Below are 20,053 nucleotides of genomic sequence, written 5' to 3' on the forward strand. Positions count from 1 at the left end.
TGCTTCTTTTAAAGATGAAACATCCTATTATACCAATTCATAATTCATTGGAAAGGTACAGTAGCTTTTTTCTTCTTGCTAAAAATTAAAAAAAAATAAGGATATTCTTATTCCTTGTTTAAAAAAAGATACTTTGATCTTGTAATGGTTTTTCTCAGGATTTGAAATAATATGGAAGTAAACAATATCTGACTTTCCTCTTTTGAGTGAGCCTGAATCAACCCAGAGCAGACCTTGTATTTAGCACTAATAGGGAAGATGTTGGCATTTTCCCTAAGATGGATCTCACCCATCACATCTAGTAACTTTTAATCTCTCTAGGGTGTACTGAAGGTAGAAACTTCTCTTGTAGAGGAAGCTTCTCTCTGAGCATTGTTTTAAGTGTGCTTTTATCTAGAAATGATAGTAGTGCTATTTTGTTGTGTTTAAAAATAAAAATCTTAGGTAGCGTTGCAGGTTGAAAAATAACCTATCAAAATCTAAACTATTTATATTCCCTAAATGCTCCTTCAATTTTAAGATGATTTAACCCATGAAAGTGGGCTAAATTACTGTAGCCTCAACATCGTGGGCCCAAGCATTCCTCCTACCTCAGCGTCCCAAGTAGCTGGGACTATAGGTGCATGCCACCATGCCTGGCTAATTTTTGTATTTTTTGTAGAGATAGGGTTTCACCATGTTGCCCAGGCTGGTCTTGAACTCCTGAGCTCAAGCAATTCACCCGCCTTGGTCTCCCCAAGTATTGGTATTACAGGCCTGAGCCACTGTGCCCGGCCTCAAATTATTTAATAGTTCATCTCTTTATATACTATTGCTTACTTCTTTATTACAAGGATTGTTCCCAATTTAGTATTTCCAGTTTTCTCCTGTTCTAAATATTCTTACTAGGAGCATATTTGTAGGTTTTTTGTTGTTGTTGAGGTCTTTGCCTCTATATGCTCCTACATTTTGAATTACTAGGTTGAAATATGGTTTTTTTTTTTTAAGAAAATAGCAAATACTTTTCCTGTAGTTACCATGTAGCTTGGACCCTTCCTTCGTATTTTTATTAGAAGAAAATATTTTTGTTCTAATTAGGCTAGGTGTAATCACCTAATCATAATGATAAGATATTATGATTGTTCCTTTAACCAATAGAATTACCTGTTCTACTTGCATGTTAATTGGCTTTTTCTGTTACCCTAATGTGCTGACATTTCCCTCAGGATGTGATGTGGTCCTCCTGGGTTTTTTCTCTCAGACATACTTTATAAGGAGTACTCTCCCTGGCTGGGCATGGTGGCTCACGCCTATAATCCCAGCACTTTGGGAGGCCGAGACGGGTGGATCACCTGAGGTCAGGCGTTCAAGACCAGCCTGGCCAACCTGGTGAAACCTGTCTCTACTAAAAATGCAAAAATTAACTGGGCGTGGTTGCGGGTGCCTGTAATCCCAGCTACTCAGGAGGCTGAGGCAGGAGGATCACTTGAACCCGGAAGGCAGAGGTTGCAGTGAGCCAAGATCACACCATTGCACTCCAGCCTGGGCGACAGAGCGAGACTCCATCTCAAAATAAATAAATAAATAAATAAATAAATAAATAAATAAATAAATAAATAAATAGACAGTTACTGGTCGGGCAAACACAGAGAAATGGCCAGTGGTGTAGAGAGAGAGAAGAAGCCCCCCAGGGAGAAGTTGAGGAAAGTAAAGTGTGCAAAGTGGCACCCGGAGAAAACTGACTGAAAACCAAAGAGCTGTCAATGACTATTTCCTGATGCTGCTGGGGAGCAGGAAGATTGGGACTGCTGAGGTGCTGGGAAAGCCATTAATGGCTCTTTGATTTCTAAATTGCAGCCTTGAGGCTGGACTGCTCCCATCACAGGCCTTGGAGGCAGAAGACTGGGAAGACTGGGAGGTTTGGCTTGATTTAACAATTCTTTCAGTGGATGTTGAAAGGATAACATTTACCTGGGCAGTCAATTTATGACCAAGCTTGGCGAGGTGGCTCATGCCTGTAATCCCAGCACTTTAGAACGCTGAGGTGGGAGGATTGCCTGAGGCCAGGTGGTCAAGACCAACCTGGGCAACATAGTGACACCCCATCTCTACAAAAAATTAGAAATTAGCCGGGCATGGTGGCAGGCACCTGTAGTCCGAGCTACTCAGGGTGGAGTGCTGGGCTCAAGTAGGAGGATTGATTGAGCCCAGAAGATTTGCAGTGAGCTGCGATTGTGCCACTGTACTGCAGCCTAGGTGACAGAGTGGAGACCCTGTTTCAAAAAAAAAAAAAAAGACCAAATAACGACCTTCTGGCTTTTTTTCCTTTTAAAAAATTTGCAGGCAAATGGAGTTGAGCACTTGTGAAAATGGATCTTTAAATATGGAAATAAATGGTGAGGAAGAAATCCTAATGAAAAATAAGAATTCCTTATATTTGAAATCTGCAGAGATAGACTGCAGCATATCAAGTGAGGAAAATACAGTTGATAATATAACAGGTAAAAACAAAAGTAAAGTCTGAAACAAACCAATTTTAGATGATAGAAAATTTGGGAATTTGATGAATATCCATGATAGGGATTAACCTCAAGACCGTGTAGTAGTGTCTGCTAAGGAGGATATTGGCTGGGTAAGATAAGTCATATGACTGAACAACTTTCTTTCATCCAATCTGACCTGGTGTTGAGAAGGCAGAGTGAAGAGGAAGATTCCTGCTCAGTGTTCTTGGCTGTGTTCATGGGCTGCAGTGAGCAGAGGGCCTTCAACCCTGTATCTTAAAAGTCCTTTGAACTTAGATTATGATGTTATACTTAACAGTGTGTAAAATTACAGCAGTTCAGTTTTTCATCCTCCCGGTTTCTGTTGGGCCTGAGGATGTCAGAATTCACCAGTCACCATGAGGTTTCTACGCAGTCTTTGTTTATCAAGCCAAAGTCTCACATTTCAGGTAATAGGTCTGTAGTTCAAATATGCTAATCCCTTGGCACTAATCACTGAAATCTACTTTAGATCAAAGACAACTATATTAGAGCTTTTAATTGTGTTATAAGTACTTAATAATTTGAAAATGAAATTAAAATTTCCTTCTCATCTACCTTGAAATAAGAGACCTTATTTTTTCTCGATGAATCGGGGAGCAGTGTGGGAGTTGAGGGAAGGAGCTGTGTTTTCTTAGCTGTTAATCTGAGAGAGACAATCCACACATCATTGGAGCCTTATCTCTTGGGTAAATAATAAAGACAGAAGAAAATATCTGTCAAAACAGTGCAGTCATTTATTTGCTCCTATAATTTTGCTTCTAGGAATTGTTCTTCAGTGAATAGTTAGATTTAAGGAGAAAGACCTATTGATAGGGATGTTCTTTGTGGCATTATAGTCAGTTCTCATTATTTGCAGTAGTTAGGTGTTATTGAGTCACCATGAGCACTAAATTAGCAAATGCTAAACCCTTGCTCCTGGGGGAAATACAAGGTTAGGTTCCTGCAAGCCTTTGGTCACAAAATTTTTGTCTACTAATCAATACATAACCTTGTTTTATGTGTGTTTTCATTTAAAGACACTTTAATATGTATTGTTGATTCATTAACATTGAACTCATGGTGAACAGCACTATTACTCATGCTTGAATGAAGCTTATCTAACACACATCTTTTTTCCATAAGGCACATCACAGCCTTTTTGTAGGTAGGAACGCTAGATGGTACTATACTTGGGAGCCCTTTTAAACAGCAAAAACAACAAAATGCACAAACATGCATAAAATGTGGCACTAAGTAAGGACATTTGTCTATACTATGAGAGCTGAAACAAGAAGGCAGAACATCACATTGCTCTACCTCAGCTAGGAATATGTGTGTCCGGCAACAAAGTTTTCACCACTTTGCACATGTCCACAAATGTCTGCAAAAGTGCCGCATGTATTGATTTTGGGGTTACAAAATAAATTTTAGCAAGTAGACAAATTCACAAATACATATAGAATGTGCTAATAATGAGTAGTGATTGTATTTATAATTGTAAAATTTTGGAAGCTACCTAAGTGCCCCTCATGGGTATGATACAATATAACATGGTCATTAAAATCATGTTTTTGAAGGGTTGAATGATAATGAAAATATTCATGATACATTGTTTAGTGAAAGCAAGCAGGATTCAAATCTACACATACTTCAAGTTTTGTGTGTGTAGATGTATGTTTATGTATATGTGAACAGTGTTTCATGAATTTTTATTTCTATGTATTTTTCTGTGTTTTAGAAATTTTCAACAATCAATATGTATTTTTATAATAAATATATAATAGGTTAGTAATAGATATTTTCTACTTTGCAGTCCAAGGTGAAATAAGGAAGGAAGATGGAATGGAAAACCTGAAAAATCATGACAATAACTTGACTCAGTCTGGATCAGACTCAAGTTGCTCTCCGGAATGCCTCTGGGAGGAAGGCAAAGAAGTTATCCCAACTTTCTTTAGTACCATGAACACAAGGTATTCTAGACTCTTTAATATCACTGATGCTTGGATACTAACTTCCATTCTGGAAAATCAGTCATGGTGTTCCTTTCAGGTGATGGCATATTCTAGGAGAATAGAGAATGTGGTATACCAAGTACCTGCTTTACTGTTTACTCTTTCTTACCAATGAATAAGAAGGAATTGATTGTGAAGTGTGCTCTGTGAACAAATGTTAGCTTGCTTTGGTGGATTATCTTTGGAAATTTATTTTATGAGACCATATTAGAAAAACAGTCACTGGGGCATATCAGGTCAAACGATTTGCCCTACAGAGAGGCAGCTGTTTCTGTGACTTACCTCTGAATTGCAGAGTGCTGATACTGTATTTTCAATCTTTTCTCCTCCATATCACCAAATTATGTAGCTTTAGTGACATTGAACTTCTGGAAGACAGTGGCATTCCCACAGAAGCATTCTTGGCATCATGTTATGCTGTGGTTCCAGTATTAGGTAAGATTCTTGCAGTTGTCTTACATTTATTCATGTCTAGAATCTGCCTCACTGTAGTTATTTTGCAGGAGAAATATCCCAAACTGTGTGTACAGTGAGATGACCCTTGGCTATTTGTTCAAATCACCAGACACATACAGTTAAAACTGTGTGACCTTAAGCATTGTTGCATATTCCCATTTCATTTCTAATAATGATTAAATATTGACCTCAAAATAGTGTAATTTAAAAGGGGGATCTTTCTAGAAACCATACATAAAAGTAAAAAAAGTATTTGAGGAATAGACCTTCAAATATATTGGCACTGTGAAAAAATGTGTTTTACCAGTTAAAACTTTTTTTGAGACAGGCTCTTGCTTTGTTGCCCAGGCTGGAGTGCAGTGGCATGATCTCTGTTCACTGCAAACTTCACCTCCCAGGCTCAAGCAATCCTTCCACCTCAGCCTTCTTGGTAGCTGGACTATATGTGCATGCCTGGCTAATTTTTGTATTTTTTGTGGACATGGGTTTCGTCATGTTGCCCATACTGGTCTGGAACACCTGGGCTCGAGTGATCCTTCCCTCCCAAAATGTGAGCCACCATACCCAACCAAAACATATTTTCTTTTTTTTTTTTTTGAGACGGAGTCTTGCTTTGTCACCCAGGCTGCAGTGCAGTGGCGGGATCTCCGCTCACTGCAAGCTCCGCCCCCCAGGTTCATGCCGTTCTCCTGCCTCAGCCTCCCGAGTAGCTGGGACTACAGGTGCCTGCCACCACACCCAGCTAATTTTTTTGTATTTTTAGTAGAGACAGGGTTTCACTGTGTTTGCCAGGATAGTCTCGATCTCCTGACCTCGTGATCCGCCTGCCTTGGCCTCCAAAAGTGCTGGGATTACAGGTGTGAGCCACCACGCCCGGCCTGCAAGACATATTTTCAAAGATTTTTAAAGATATATTCTCTCTCTCTCTCTATATATATAACATATATATAATACATATAACACATATATATAACATACATATATATGTAAATAAAATGTATGTTATGGCTGGGCGCAGTGGCTCACGCCTGTAATCCCAGCACTTTGGGAGGCTGAGGCGGGCGGATCACCTGAGATGAGGAGTTTGAGACCAGCCTGGCCAACATGGTAAAACCCCGTCTCTACTAAAAATACAAAAATTAGCTGAGTGTGGTGGCACGCACCTGTAATCCCAGTTACTCAGGAGGCTGAGGCAGGAGAATCGCTTGAACCTGGGAGATGGAGGTTGCAGTGAGCCGAGATTGCACCACTGCACTCCAGCCTGGATGACAGACAGCCTGTCTCAAAAAAAAAAAAAAAAAGTGTATATATATGTATTATGTGTATATATACGTTATGTATATATGTTATATATATTTTTAATAGATAAATATATCTATGAAAATTTATATGTAACATTTAAATTATATGTAATTTATATCTATAACAAATACATAATTTTATATACTATATATAATATATATTTATATATATAAAAAAGTTTATTTAGGTCAAATTTACTTTTACTTGTATAAAGTCAGTAATACCAAGAATGGCTAATGTGTTGAAATTTGCTTTATGACCCATTTAACTATACATCTTTTGTAAAAATTGAGGTATAACTTGCGTAGGTCTTAACTGCTATGATTCAGTGAATTTTGACAAATGCATCTACCTCTCTAATCCATATCCTTATCAAGAAATAGTATATTTTCATCACCCTGGAATGTTCCCTGTGTCACTCAGCCTGAAATAACCATTTTATTGATTTCTGTCACCATAGGTTAGTTCTGCCTATTCTAAAACTTGATATAACTGGAATATTATACTTTTTTGCCTCTGGCTTTTCTCATACAGTATGTTTTTGAGATCCATCCTTGTTTTCTAGATCAGTAGTTCGTTCCTTTTTATTGCTAAGTAGTATTCCATTAAATGAATATACCACAATTATTTATTCACTCTCTTATGGATGGACTTTGGGCAGTTTGTAGTTTGGGACTCTTTTTTTTTTTTTTCTTGAGACAGAGTCTTGCTCTGTCACCTAAGCTGGTGTGCAGTGGCACAATCTCGGCTCACTGCAACCTCCACCTCCCAGGTTCAAGTGATTCTCCTGCCACAGCCTCCCAAGTAGCTGGGGTTACAGGCCTGTGCCACCATACCTGGCCAGTTTTTTTTGTATTTTTAATAGAGACAAGGTTTCACCATGTTGGCCAGGCTGGTCTCAAACTCCTGACCTCATGTGATCTGCCCACCTCGGTCTCCCAAAGTGCTGGGATTACAGGAGTGAGCCACTGCTCTTGGCCAATTTGGGACTATTATAAATGAAATTGCTCTAAACATTTTTGTGCCTATGGGCCTATGCTTTCATTTCTCTTGAGTAAATACCTAGGACTGGAATTGCTGGTTCATAGTTTAACTTTATAATAAACTGCCAGACAGTTATAATGGTTGCACGGTTGTTCATAGTGTATGAGTATTCTAGTTGTTTGACTTCTTCACCAGCATTTGGTAGTGTCAATATTTTGTTTTTGGCATTCCTGAATGTTTTAGTGGTATTTCATTGTGGCTTTAATTTGCATTTCCATGATGACTAATGATACTGAGCACTTTTTTTTTTTATAATTATTGGCCATCCCTATCTCTTCCATTGTGAAATGTCTGTTCAAATCTTTCACCCATTTTTAAAATTAATTGTTTTTCTTTTTATTACTGAGTTGGGAGAGTTCTTTTTATATTAATTAAAATTCCATTGTAGACATGTGAATATTTTCCCCCAGAGCATGGCTTTCCTCCTCCTTTTCTTAATGATGCCTTTTCAGAAGTTTTAAATTTCCATGAAGTCCAGTTTTTTCTTTTATACTTAGTGCTTTTAGTGTCTTAAGAAATCTTTACCTATCCCAAAGGTCATGAAGATATTCTGTTTTCTTCTAGACTCTTCTAACTTTTACATTTGTGCCTATGAACCACTGGAATTATTTTTTGTGTGTGGTGTGAGGTAGGGAGTTGAGGTTCATTTTTTTTTTTTTTCCTTGTGGTAACTGGTTGCTCAAGAACCATGGGGTCAAAATATGTTTTCCTTTTTACATTGCTTTGGCAGCTCTGTCAAAAACCAATTGAACTTATAATGCTTATAATATGGGACTGTTTCTGGACTCTCTTTTCTGTTCCAATGATCTTATGGTGTCTTAATTATTATAAGGCTTGAAATCAGATAATGTAAGTCTTTCAGTTTTTTCTTTTTCAAGATTGTTATGGAAATTCTAGGCCTTTTGATAAATTTTAGCTGTTCAATTCCTATTTAAAAGCCTTTTAGGATTTTGATTAAGATTACATTATATCTCTAAACCAATTAGGGGAAAGCTGACATCTTAAACAACATCGAAGGCTGGGCTCACTGGCTTATAACTGTAATCCCAGCACTTTGGGAGGCCAAGGCAGGAGGATCGCTTGAAACCGGGAGTTTGATCCTGGCCTAGGCAACAAAGTAAGACCCTGTCTCTATGAAAAAATTAGCCAGGTGTGATGGCGCAAGCCTATAGTCCCAGCTACTTGGGAGGCTGATGCAGGAGAATCACACGAGCCTGGGATATCAAGGCTACAGTGAGCCGTGGCTGCACCACTGCACTCCATCCTAGTTGACAGGGCAAGACCCTGTCTCAAAAACAAAAGCATTGAATCTTCCAATCCATGAGGATGCTGTATCTATTTACTTAAGTCATTTTAATTTTCTCTGAAGAATGTTCTATCTAGTTTTTAGTGTATAGCTATCATATTCTTTTGTTAGGAATAAGTTTTAGAATTTTTTTTATGCTGTTGTAAAAAGTGTTTTATTTCATTTTCCAATTATTAATAGCATGTACATGCAAATTATGTTTATATGCTGAGTTGTTTTTATAATCATGAGTGAGTTAACTTTATAAAAGGCTTTTTCTATATTTGCTGAAGTCATTTTTTTCCTGTAATTTGTTAATGTAATGAATTACATTGTTTGGATGAATTTCATTCATTATCTTGGTATTTGTTTCTATCATCTTGCTACTTATTTTCTGCTTTTCTCTGTATGTTCTTTGTTCCCTTTTTACTCCTTTCCTGATCTCTAGCCAGTTAATCAATTTTTTTTTAGTATTCTGTTTTATTTCCTCTTTTGGCCTCTTAGCTATCTATCTTTGTCCCTGCCTTTCTTTTAGATCAATCAAGTATTTTTTTTTTTTTAAGAATTCCTCTATCTTTTCTCTTTTGGCTTTTTAGCTATACCTCTTTGTTTTATTTTTTAGTCATTGTTCTTGCCCAACAGAAATATTCATACCACATATGTAATTTTAAGTTTTCCAGTAGGCACATTAACATAGTAAACACAAATTAATTTTAATAATGTATTTTAAAACCTAGAATATCTAAAATATCTTAACATGTAATAAATATAAAAGAATCATTGGGCGGGGTGTGGTGGCTCACGCCTGTAATCCCAGCACTTTGGGAGGCCGAGGCAAGTGGGTCACAAAGTCAGGAGATCGAGACCATCTTGGCCAACGTGGTGGCACATGCCTGTAATCCCAGCTACCTGGGAGGCTGAGGCAGGAGAATCACTTGAACCAGGGAGTCGGAGGTTGCAGTGAGCTGAGATCATGCCACTGCACTCTAGCCTGGTGACAGAGCGAGACTCCGTCCCCCCAAAAAAAAGAATCATTAATGAGTCTGAGCATGGTGGCTCACGCCTGTAATCCCAGCACTTTGGGAGGCCGAGGTGGGCAGATGACTTGAGATTAGGAGTTCAAGACCAGCCTGGCCAACATGGTGAAGCCTGTCTCTACTGAAAATACGAAAATTAGCTGGGCATGGTGGTGGGCATCTGTAATCTCAGCTACTCGGGAGGCTGAGGCAGGAGAATCGCTTGAACCTGGGAGGTGGAGGTTGCAGTGAGCCGAGATCATGCTACTTCACTCCAGCCTGGGGACAGAGCGAGAGACTCCATCTCAAAAAAACAAACAAACCAAAAGAATCATTAATGAGATATTTTGCAATCTCTTTTTCATACTCAGTCTTCCTAATCTGGTACGTATTTTACTTCCAGTACATTTTGGTTACTACTAGCCACGCTGCAAGTACTAACTAGCCACATATCTAGTGGCTACTATATTGGACAGTGCAGCCCTAAGGATTACTATATGAATCCTAAACTTATAAGATTATCTTCATCTCACCTGTCACTTAGGGCCTCATTATAACTCACCTTGGAGTAGTGTAATAGAAAAAGATGGTAATAGTATCCTGGAAGCTTTTGAAGATTATGTTTAGATAAATGATTTGGAAGCAAAAATTAAAGTTGTTGGGGATCTTCTAAATTTATTATTACTTTATTATAAAAAATATTGCCACTTAAAAATTGCTTTTTCAGAAATGTTTTTAATCTTTTCTTCTAGACAAACTTGGCCCTACAGTGTTTGCTCCTGTTAAGATGGATCTTGTTGGAAATATTAAGGTGAGCATACTGGTTTGTCTCTGTGGAAACTTTTAAATAAAGGAAAATGTTTTCAACATTTTTGTGCTTGGCCAGAATAAATCAAAAAGTGAAAAATGTGTCACTGTTCTTTAAGAGAGCAAGCATCTTTCTTCTCACATTGTGAATGCTCAGTAAGGGAATTACTAAGCCTTTATTATATGCTAGAGTTAAGCTTTATGGGGAGTAGAAGATTCATTTTTAAAATGAAACCAGGACTGCCTTTTCATGTGCACCGTGTGGATCAGTAGGGTTTCACTCTAATGTCCACACTATTCTGTGCTTTTTTAGGTTTAAATGGTGATAAGTTATATTTTTCTAAAAGATAGGTTATATAGTGAAAATAGCTGTCAGTGGTCTGGGACTCAAAAGGCCCATTTCCAGTGGTAGTTGTGGGACCATCAACAACTCACCAAATCTCTCTGAGCCTCTTTCTTCCAGGTAAAATAAGGGATGGGTCCCCTTTTAAATGCAGATTAAATGTTACCTTCTCGAGGATACAGTGCCCAGTAAAAATCTTTTTTGTCATTGGAGACTAGTCTTTGAGGAAGCACTATTAGGAATTCTTGTAGATATACCTTTCTTTATTGTATTTAGGTGGAACAGTTGCAAGTAGTCTCATTAGAACAAATGATTGTTGAGTTTTATATTCAGAGTGAAAAGTATCTGCCAAAGACAAGCATGAGAGAGGTTCTGAGGCAGAAAAAATAACTTTAAGAACAAAACTTTAAACCCTGAGAGTATTTAATTCCAGTTTAAGCTACATAGAATTCTCCAAAACAAATACTATCATGAAAACATAAGGAAGAAGGTAATAGGAGCTTAATTTATTTTCTTAGAGGCCTGCTTGCCAAACTTACAAGTCTCCAGACTATACTGAGTTGCTTGATAACTTCAGCATTTTAAACTTAGGTTGTTCCCCTGCTTTCCCTCCAGAAAGTAAATCAGAAGTATATAACCAACAAAGAAGAGTTTACCACTCTCCAGAAGATAGTGCTGCATGAAGTGGAGGCGGATGTAGCCCAGGTTAGGAACTCAGCGACTGAAGCCCTCTTGTGGCTGAAGAGGTGAGGCAGCTGGGGTGGGACAGCAGTTAAAATCTAGCTCAAAAAAAATTACCAGCAAAAAAAATTGTTACACAAAGGAGACTACTTCTGAGTGAAGGATCTAGTTGAATTGTGTAGCCTTTTCTAGAAGGCCTAATGAATAATACCACCTTATTTATTTTTTTTTTTTGCCTCTCTTTTGATGGTGATAAATATTGTTAATAAGTATATATAAGATAGGAATCTTAAAGGCATTAAAGTCAACTGGCTTCTCTTTAAATCAGTGGCTCTCCAACTTCAGTGGCATCAGAATCATCTGGAGGACTTGTTAAAAACACTAGACTCGGAACCAGTTTCTGATTCAGTAACTCGGGTGGGGCCCCAGAATTTGCATTTCTAGCAAATTCCCAGGTGATGCTAAAGCCACTAGTCCTGGGACACATTTTGAAAACCACTTCTTTAGGTATATCAGATGAGATGAAAGATGGGCTCCAGAGCAAGCTAAAGGGAAGTGAAGGGAAGAGGTTCAGGAAGGACTGCCATATGATTTGACCTATTCACTGCTGTGCCTAAGATGTTACTGAAATGGAAGCTGATGTCTGCCATTTCTTCATACCCACTCAACATAAGTGAACTTTGAAAATAATATTTCTTCCTTTATTTTGTTTTAGAGGTCTCAAATTTTTGAAGGGATTTTTGACAGAAGTGAAAAATGGGGAAAAGGATATCCAGACAGCCCTAAGTAAGTGTTCTTTATGTTTTGTTGAATGAGTCAATAGACTGTGGAATGGAGACCCCTAGAGGAGGATACAGGGTATAGGGGATATTTCTGCTTTTCAGAATTTGATTTTGTTTCTTTTCTTATTTCATTATTATTCATTGCTTCTTATATGCTTTGTTTAAAAAGTACCTATGAGAAAATGACCTGGTAATCTAGATGTAACTTACTAAAAATCAGTATATTTTAAAGACGTGCTGAATAAGTGGAAAGCCATCTCTTAAACATAATAGGAAGACCTAATATTATCAAGAAGTTAGTTTTCCTAAATCTTCAAATATATTATAGTCTTTGAAAATCAGTATACAAAGAAAAGCTTGAACACCATAACAGCGGGTTGGCGTGGGGGAATCCCAGGGATTTGTTCTGGAGTAAGAGTAAAGGTTTTCGTCATCGTGTAACTCCTCAAATATATAATGCTGTGTGCGTCCCAGTTTCTAGTCATAAAGCCAAAATGGGATGAAGGGCTTGGTCAGAGGAGATCATCTTATATCTCCAGCACCTTAAAGTAGTGACTGCAACATTGTAGGTGCTTAATAAACATTGGACAGGTAGGTAGATGGATGGATGTGTGGAAAGAGCCATTTAGACCAGTTTTGGAAAATGTTGAGATTTGGGAGCATCCTTAGAGTGCTTCTAATGGAGTGGCTGAACTCTCACCATTGATCTATAGGAAATTCTTCTAGCATGGGCCATGAGGCGTGTGTGGAGAAAAAAATGAACTGTGACATAAACTAATTAGATGCTTCTGGTTTGAGAGGGAGCTAGTGTTCTCTGTGGCTTTTTTTCAGTGTCACAGTTCGGTTCTACCTCCTTCTGTTAGTCCTCTCTCTGGGCCATGAGTCCTCAAGAATTCTGCCCCCACATGATTTCCCGAGTCTGCCCCATCTAGCAACTGCTGATCTGCCATAAAAATGAGAGCTGACATTTCTATAGCACTTTGTGAAGAATGTAGACTTCATAAACTTAATCCTCATTTCAATCCATTTTTACAGGTTAGGGAACTGTAAGATTAAAATATTGCTTAAGACCAGCATAAGGTCTGAAGCAGAGTGGCTTTGAGGCCCCTGCTTTGAAGGTCCACATTTCTCCTACAAAGGGTCTTTTCCACCGTTCCTGGGCCACCTGCATTTTTACATTCCCCATACATCCCTGAATTTCAGGATGGTCTCAGTTATATTCTCCCCTCTGTGTCCTGATTTCAAGTACTAAAAGTATATTCAGCATGTCTACTCATGCCCCCTAGCCAGTATCTGTCAAGCTTTGTGGCTTGTGGAGTGTAGGATCAGGAGCTCTGGAGTGGCTCTCTGGATTCTGCCACTTATTAGTGCTCTGCCCTTAGGCAAGTTATTTAACCTCTCTGATCCTCACTTTGTTCATCTATAAAATGGGAATGGTGATATTATTTCCCTAACAAGGTGGTTGTAAATATTAAGTAGGTGCATGTGCATGTGAAAAAATTACAGAAGTATTTGGTACACAAAACACTCAGTGTGGCCGGGTGTGGTGGCTCATGCCTGTAACCCTAGTACTTTGGGAGACTGAGGCAGGAGGATCACTTGAGTTCAGGAGTTTGAGACCAGCCTACGCAACATGGCAAAACTCCATCTCTACAAAAATAATACAAAAATTAGCTGAGTATGGTGTTGCGTGCCTGTAGTCCCAGCTACTTAGGGGGCTGAGGTGGGAAGATTGCTTGAACCCAGGAGGTCAAGGCTGCAGTGAGTTGTGGTCATGGCACTGTACTCCAGTCTGGGCAATCGAGTGAGACCAGACCCTGTCTCAAAAACAAACAAACAAACAAAAAAACAATGCTCAGTTGTCAAGATTAGCATCTATTGTTGTGATAATGATGTTTTGTCATCATTATCATAATCATGATATATGAAGTTAATAACCTGCCAGAAAATAAGACTTATTTGTCCCACATCAGTAATGGAAAGTTTACAAAGCTTAGGTGCCAAGCCAGAAACTTCACTTCAAACTAACTTATTAGTATGGAATTTTCATGCTAGCAGAGAAAGACTTCTCCACCTGTTGGAAATGCAGAAGATACAGGGTTTAGCACTGTGTGCCCAGTGGACTCCGCTTGTCTCATGCTGCTATTACTTTGTTAGGGCTGTCTATGGAAGGGGAGTAGGACAATGCTGATCCCATTTAGCCCACTGGAAGAGCTGGGGTGGAACGGAACTCAGCTGCTTATGGGCTTTGACCCCCCTAGAGATAGAAAGGAAACTGAGGATATACCATTTCTATCCAGTCCCAACCCCAATTCTGCCCACTTTTCTCTCTCCTTTTCTCCTCAAGGTTTCTCATCAAATGTTGTACTTGATTTGGAGACTGGGCCCAGGGGATGTATTGACTTTGTGAAGAAAGAGGAGACTTAGAAGGGCAAATGCTGCTTTGTGACTGCAATAATCACAGCCTGTCTCAGCTTTTTCTTCCCTCTCTTCTCCTTCGGCACAATTTTCAATGGAAAAGAGAAGGGAGGCTGTAAATTTGACATTTTCGTCCTGATGTTCAGGCTTATTTCAAAGAAGGTGTTTATGATTTAAATCCTATCTTTGATTGTGGAAATCCCTAACTTCTTGCTGCTGCTCAGTGTGAGGAGATAAAGTTCCCCGATTAAACATGCCCTCCCTCCAAAGTTCCCCTGTTAAACCCACCCTCCCCTCCCACAGACACAGACGCAACAAGCTCTGCGTAAATGGTTTTTTGAGAAATGTTTACACAATAGTTACTCAGAACCTGTAGGCTCCTTGATGCATATTTCTTCTGGGATAATGGTTTCTTTTTCTCATTTTGAAGTCCCAGCCTTTGTAAGTAGAACTGATACCTTGTTTGAAATGAGGGAGGGTGAGTGAGTCGGTAAGAGAGTGTGTGCAATTTATATGCCATATATAGGCAAGTTTGTTGGCTTTTTTAAATTCTAAAGTTGAATTTAAAAACAGCTATCACTTATAGAGCACCCAGTGTAACTACTACACTAAGTTTTTGATAAATATTTTATTTAATCTTCCAAATACTCTCCAGTGAATAAACTGAGGTTTAAAGAGGATAAATACCTTCCCTAGGGTCTCAAAATCTCCATCGGTGGTTCTCAAGCTGTTCCAAGGTCAGCAGCATCTTTATCACCTGAAAACTCATTAGAAATGCAGACCTTCTGGGGTTCCACCCCAGACCTGCTGAATCAGACACTCTGAGGCTGGGGCCTGGCAGTCCGTGTTTTAACAAGTCATTCGGATGATTCTAATCCATGCTGAAGTTTGAGACCTAGTCATCTAGACTTAGGCCTTTGAGGTTCACCTGTCACTTGTCTACATCTTGATAATTTTGTGATTTTGACTGCATCTAAGAGATTCTTAATAAGCAGGAGTAAAACTGCTGAAATTAGTTATAGCATCAGTTTATTTTGCCTCCTTTTCATCATAATTAGACAGCTTTCCAATAAAAATACTGCTTAAGTAAGGTTTGAGGTGAATCTTCATGAAACTTGTATGGTCTTAATGGCCTTGGAAATAGTACATTTATATGTAGAAGTCCTAAATAATATAGTAGAAGCCTTGTCTCCGTTACCTTTCTGGAAAATGCATCTCTAGTTATTGTATTGCTGCAGTTCTGTGACCTGGAATACTTCCAGCATCTGGAAGGAGGCCTTAGACTTTACACTGCCCCTTTTTGCACTTGAGCCATCACTTGGCTTCCCCATAATGATAATCAGAGTGGAACATTTTGGGTGGTTTCATGCTAAGAGCTCCTGTGTTCCCTTAGTGTCCTAACATTCTTTAGAGGTCATTTTCAGGAGGGAGTTGGGTTCACAAGGCAGATATGTTTAATAATCTGCTTTAGAGCTGAGTCCCCCTCTCCATTGCATATTCCACATCAAAAAGAGGTTTTGGAAAGCATCCTTGCAAGTGGAAGGAAGAAAAGTTGCTCTGGCATTTCATGCACCATTGTATTAAATGTTATATGCTCTGTGCTCAGTGGGATAACATATTGCCACATATCTCATCTCAGAATGATCCCATAAATGTCAGTAAAAGTTAACCCAACCAAGATCCTTTTCTGGCACAGAATAGAAAAAATTTTAAAAGGATGCTCAGTCATGTATTTAATATGAAAGGCTTTCACAGATAAGGAGAGATAAGTGAGAGAGATAAAGTCAGAACTCATAATCAGGTATTTGACATCAAATCATAAGTTGGCCGTTCTGAAAATACTATGGAATGTGAATTGTAATACTCTTTCCAGAACCATTTGCAGCATATGCCTCCACTGGCAGGACTGGCTGGCAGCACAAGCGTTAGTCTTAACAGTGCCTGAAATTAACAAAGGGCATCTCTGGGTGCTTGTTTGACCTCTTTCCACTGGTTATTGTCCATACAAGTCAATTTGCCTTAAGCTTAGTCACTATAAAGAATTCAGAGGTTACTCTCCTAGTAGCTCTGCTTTTAAAAATACATGCCAAAGCGCTTTGGGAGGCCAAGGCAGGCAGATCACTTGAGCTCACAAGTTCAAGACCAGCCTGGGCAACATGGCGAAGCCCCGTCTCTTCAAAACATTCAAAAATTAGCCATGTGTGGTGGTACCAGTACTAGTTCTAGTACTAGCTACTTGGGGGCCTGAGGTGGGAGGATCACTTGCGCCAGGGACGTTGAGGCTGCAGTGAGCCATGTTTGCCCCATTGCACTCCAGCCTGGGTGACAAACCAAGACTCTGTCTCAAAAAAGAAAATTATAAATAATTCAGGCATTTAACAAATATCTACCACTTGACCTAATAGAAAAAAATAGTTCAATACAGTTAAGTGCCCATGTGTCACTCCTTAATCCCGTGACTCCCATCGTTTTCCAGAGATCGTCATCCTGAATTTGCGTAGTTCATTATGTAATACATGTTTTTATACTTTTACTATATATTTATGTGTCCATAAGCAGCATCTAATATTGGACTACATGTTTTAAACTTGCATATGAGGTATCATATTGTGCACATTCTTCCTTCTTCACTCAGTATTTTCAGACTTTAGCCACTGTTGAAGTGGCTTGTAGTCCTCGCTCATTCATTTTCCTTGCTGTTTAGCATTTCATTGTATGAATAGACCATGGTTTAGAAAAACTAATATACTGTTAATGGACACAGTTGATTACAGATTTTCACCATTAAAAGCAGTTCTACAATGTACACGTTCCTTTCACACATGTTCTCTATCATATGGAAAATTATGTCCAGACAGCACACCAGAAAAAGGAGGAGGCTTCTCATAGCTAAGAGGGACTGGTCCAGGGACTCTGGCTGTCTACAGACTGGTAGTTCATGGGGCCTTACTGTTTGAGAAGCTGTGCTGCCAGAACAGTGGTTCTCAAACTCTAGCCTGTATTAGCCTCACCTGGAAGGCTCCTTGAAACACAGATTGCTCTGTAGGCCTGACGTGAGGCTGAGACTTTGCATTTCTAACAAGTTCCCAGGTGATGCTGAGGCTGCTGATTTGGAGACTACACTGGGAACTGCTGCTGTAGTACATAATACAATTGGAATGGCTGAACCACATGACTAGATATTGCCAAATTGCTCTCCAAAGTCTATAATTACCAGCAGAGTAGTGAGAGTTCCCAATACTCCACATTCTTTTTAGCACTTGTCATTGTCAGCCTTTTAAATTTGTGCCTGATGGCTGTAAAATGATAGAATATTGCCAAAGTTTTTGTTCTTAGATTACAAGTAAGGTTGAGTAGCTTTTCCTGTCTTCACTGGCAGTTTGATTTCCTTCTCTGTGAGTTGCCTGTTCATGTATTTGACCACCTTTCTCTTAGGTTTTCTTTATCAACTCCTGGGAGTTCTTTATATTTCCTGGATATTAATCTTTTTCAGTGATGGGTTAAAATGTCTAATCTTTTTCAGTTATGGGTTAAAATGTCTTCTGTCAGTGTGGCTTGCGTTTGTTCTTTATCTATGGTGTCTTTTGGTATACAGAAGTTTCAGTTTTTATGTAATCAGACGTGTCATTCTTTCTTTATGGATTGTACTTCTTAAAGAAATCCCTCTCTCCCTTGAGGTCACAAAGATGTTCTCTGACATTTTCTTCTCAAAGTTTTGTAGGTTTGCTTTCATATTTATGTCTTTAATCTTCCTGGAATTTATTTTTGTGAATGGTGTAAGGTGGGGATATAATTTTATTATTTCCAATCAGAAAGCCAGTTGTCTTAGCAGCATTTATTGGATCACCCATTCTTTTCCCCACTTGTATGTAATACCAGCTTTGAGAGAGAGAGAGAGATCTGTTCTAGACTCCATATTCTGGTCCATTGTTCTTTTGCCCACCTATGCTTTAAAAAGACATGAGTTATAGGATGAAGGTTCTTACTATTCTAAGTGAGTTACTGGACCGTTCTCTCTAGAATTCGTAGGATCTTAGGGCAAGCACACTTCCCGGTGCCTATCTGTTTCCCACCAGCCTCCTGCCAGACTTGACTACCTGCTTTCAAATCTCCTGGTTCCTAATTCTTGCCTCAGAACTGTCTAGTTGAGCACATTTGCAGAACTATGATTGTCATTTCCTCAGCCCAGTGAGTAATTCTGCCCTTTCTGGCTTTGGTTCTCTACTTCCCAGGCTTTCTCTTAAAACTTAGATTGACATTTCTCTCATCTTCTCTATAAGCCAAAATAACTTTACCAATTATAGGTTTACAGTAGAAAAACACTTTCCTGTATACAAAGTTCCTGGACAGAATGGATGTCCACCAATAGTAATGGAAGGGTTGTTCTCTCAGTTACTATAAAAGCTTTAGGCATAATCTCTAAATACCTGATAGCAAGTTTCTGAGTTACTAATAGTAAATGAATGAGAGCTGTGCTGTTTCCATAACCAGGTGCCAATTCTTTCAGAAAAGGATTGGAAAAGGCATATTTTTCATTTTTATTACATTGTTTACAGAGTAAACACCAGTTTTTTGACAGAATGGTGTGATGCAACAAGAGTGTCCCCAGGTCTCATTGCCTTTAACTTTGTGACCTTGGGAAAGTCACTACCTTTCTGGGTCTTCCATGTCTTCATTTCTAAAAGGAAAAGAATTAGGCAAGGTGATTGTCAAGGCTTCCTACTTAGAAATTTTGACTCAGTTTCTGGGGAACTGACACATCTCAAAGAACTGGGAGAAGGGTATCATTTATGTCTTTCAGAGGCCAAAAATACTCCCAGATTATAGAACATGCATGATGATAATGAATGGGTATTACAGTGAAGATTAATGTATTTCATTGTCTAATCTTCTCTAGGTAACCAAAATAGGTCAGGCTTAGACTTCATCTTATTTTAATGCCATCAGTCTCACATGGCAGGGATATTTGCAGCCTAGAAGTCAGCTAAGGACTTTGGGAAGTGGTTTTTTTTTTTTATGACTTTTATTTCATTTGTTGGTTTTAAATTGCAGCAGTGATCTCAGTCAAGACCCAGCCCAAATTCTTTTGACACACCTTCTCCCATTAGGTCATGTGGCCCACATTTTGCCAGGTGGAACTGTCCTCTGGCAAGGTATAAGCATAACAAGGAACAGCTTCTTTGTCTATTAGGGCCAAGTGGGAAGACAGATGTGCTGCTGTACAAACACTCTCCCATCCTTAAGCCAGACTCCCCTTGCTGTTTGGACTCACAGCACCTTTGTCTTCCTTGTCTTTTTGCTGTCTTTTAGAAGAGGGCATGGAAAAGAGTTTCTAGGCTTTTTTGAACGGTTAACTTGAATGGCAATGTATAGGAAAGGTATAAGGTCTCTGAGGTTGGCATAGCA

The 20,053-nt window shown here is 38.9% G+C and overlaps 1 protein-coding gene across 3 annotated transcripts in view; it reads left to right on the forward strand.

Moving 5' to 3' along the window:
- PLEKHA8 (pleckstrin homology domain containing A8) overlaps window positions 1–20,053 on the forward strand; it is a 108,097-nt gene that overhangs the window by 22,003 nt on the left and 66,041 nt on the right. For all 3 annotated transcript variants that reach the window (XM_031013537.3, XM_004045246.5, XM_004045245.5), the window contains exons 6-12: window positions 15–55; window positions 2,323–2,480; window positions 4,315–4,471; window positions 4,863–4,948; window positions 10,369–10,427; window positions 11,382–11,512; window positions 12,163–12,233. In XM_031013537.3, the coding sequence (XP_030869397.2) occupies window positions 15–55; window positions 2,323–2,480; window positions 4,315–4,471; window positions 4,863–4,948; window positions 10,369–10,427; window positions 11,382–11,512; window positions 12,163–12,233 (703 nt within the window). The remainder of the gene's footprint in view (window positions 1–14; window positions 56–2,322; window positions 2,481–4,314; window positions 4,472–4,862; window positions 4,949–10,368; window positions 10,428–11,381; window positions 11,513–12,162; window positions 12,234–20,053) is intronic.

Source organism: Gorilla gorilla, chromosome 6 (assembly GCF_029281585.2).
Source record: "Gorilla gorilla gorilla isolate KB3781 chromosome 6, NHGRI_mGorGor1-v2.1_pri, whole genome shotgun sequence".
Taxonomy (NCBI): Eukaryota; Metazoa; Chordata; class Mammalia; order Primates; family Hominidae; genus Gorilla; species Gorilla gorilla.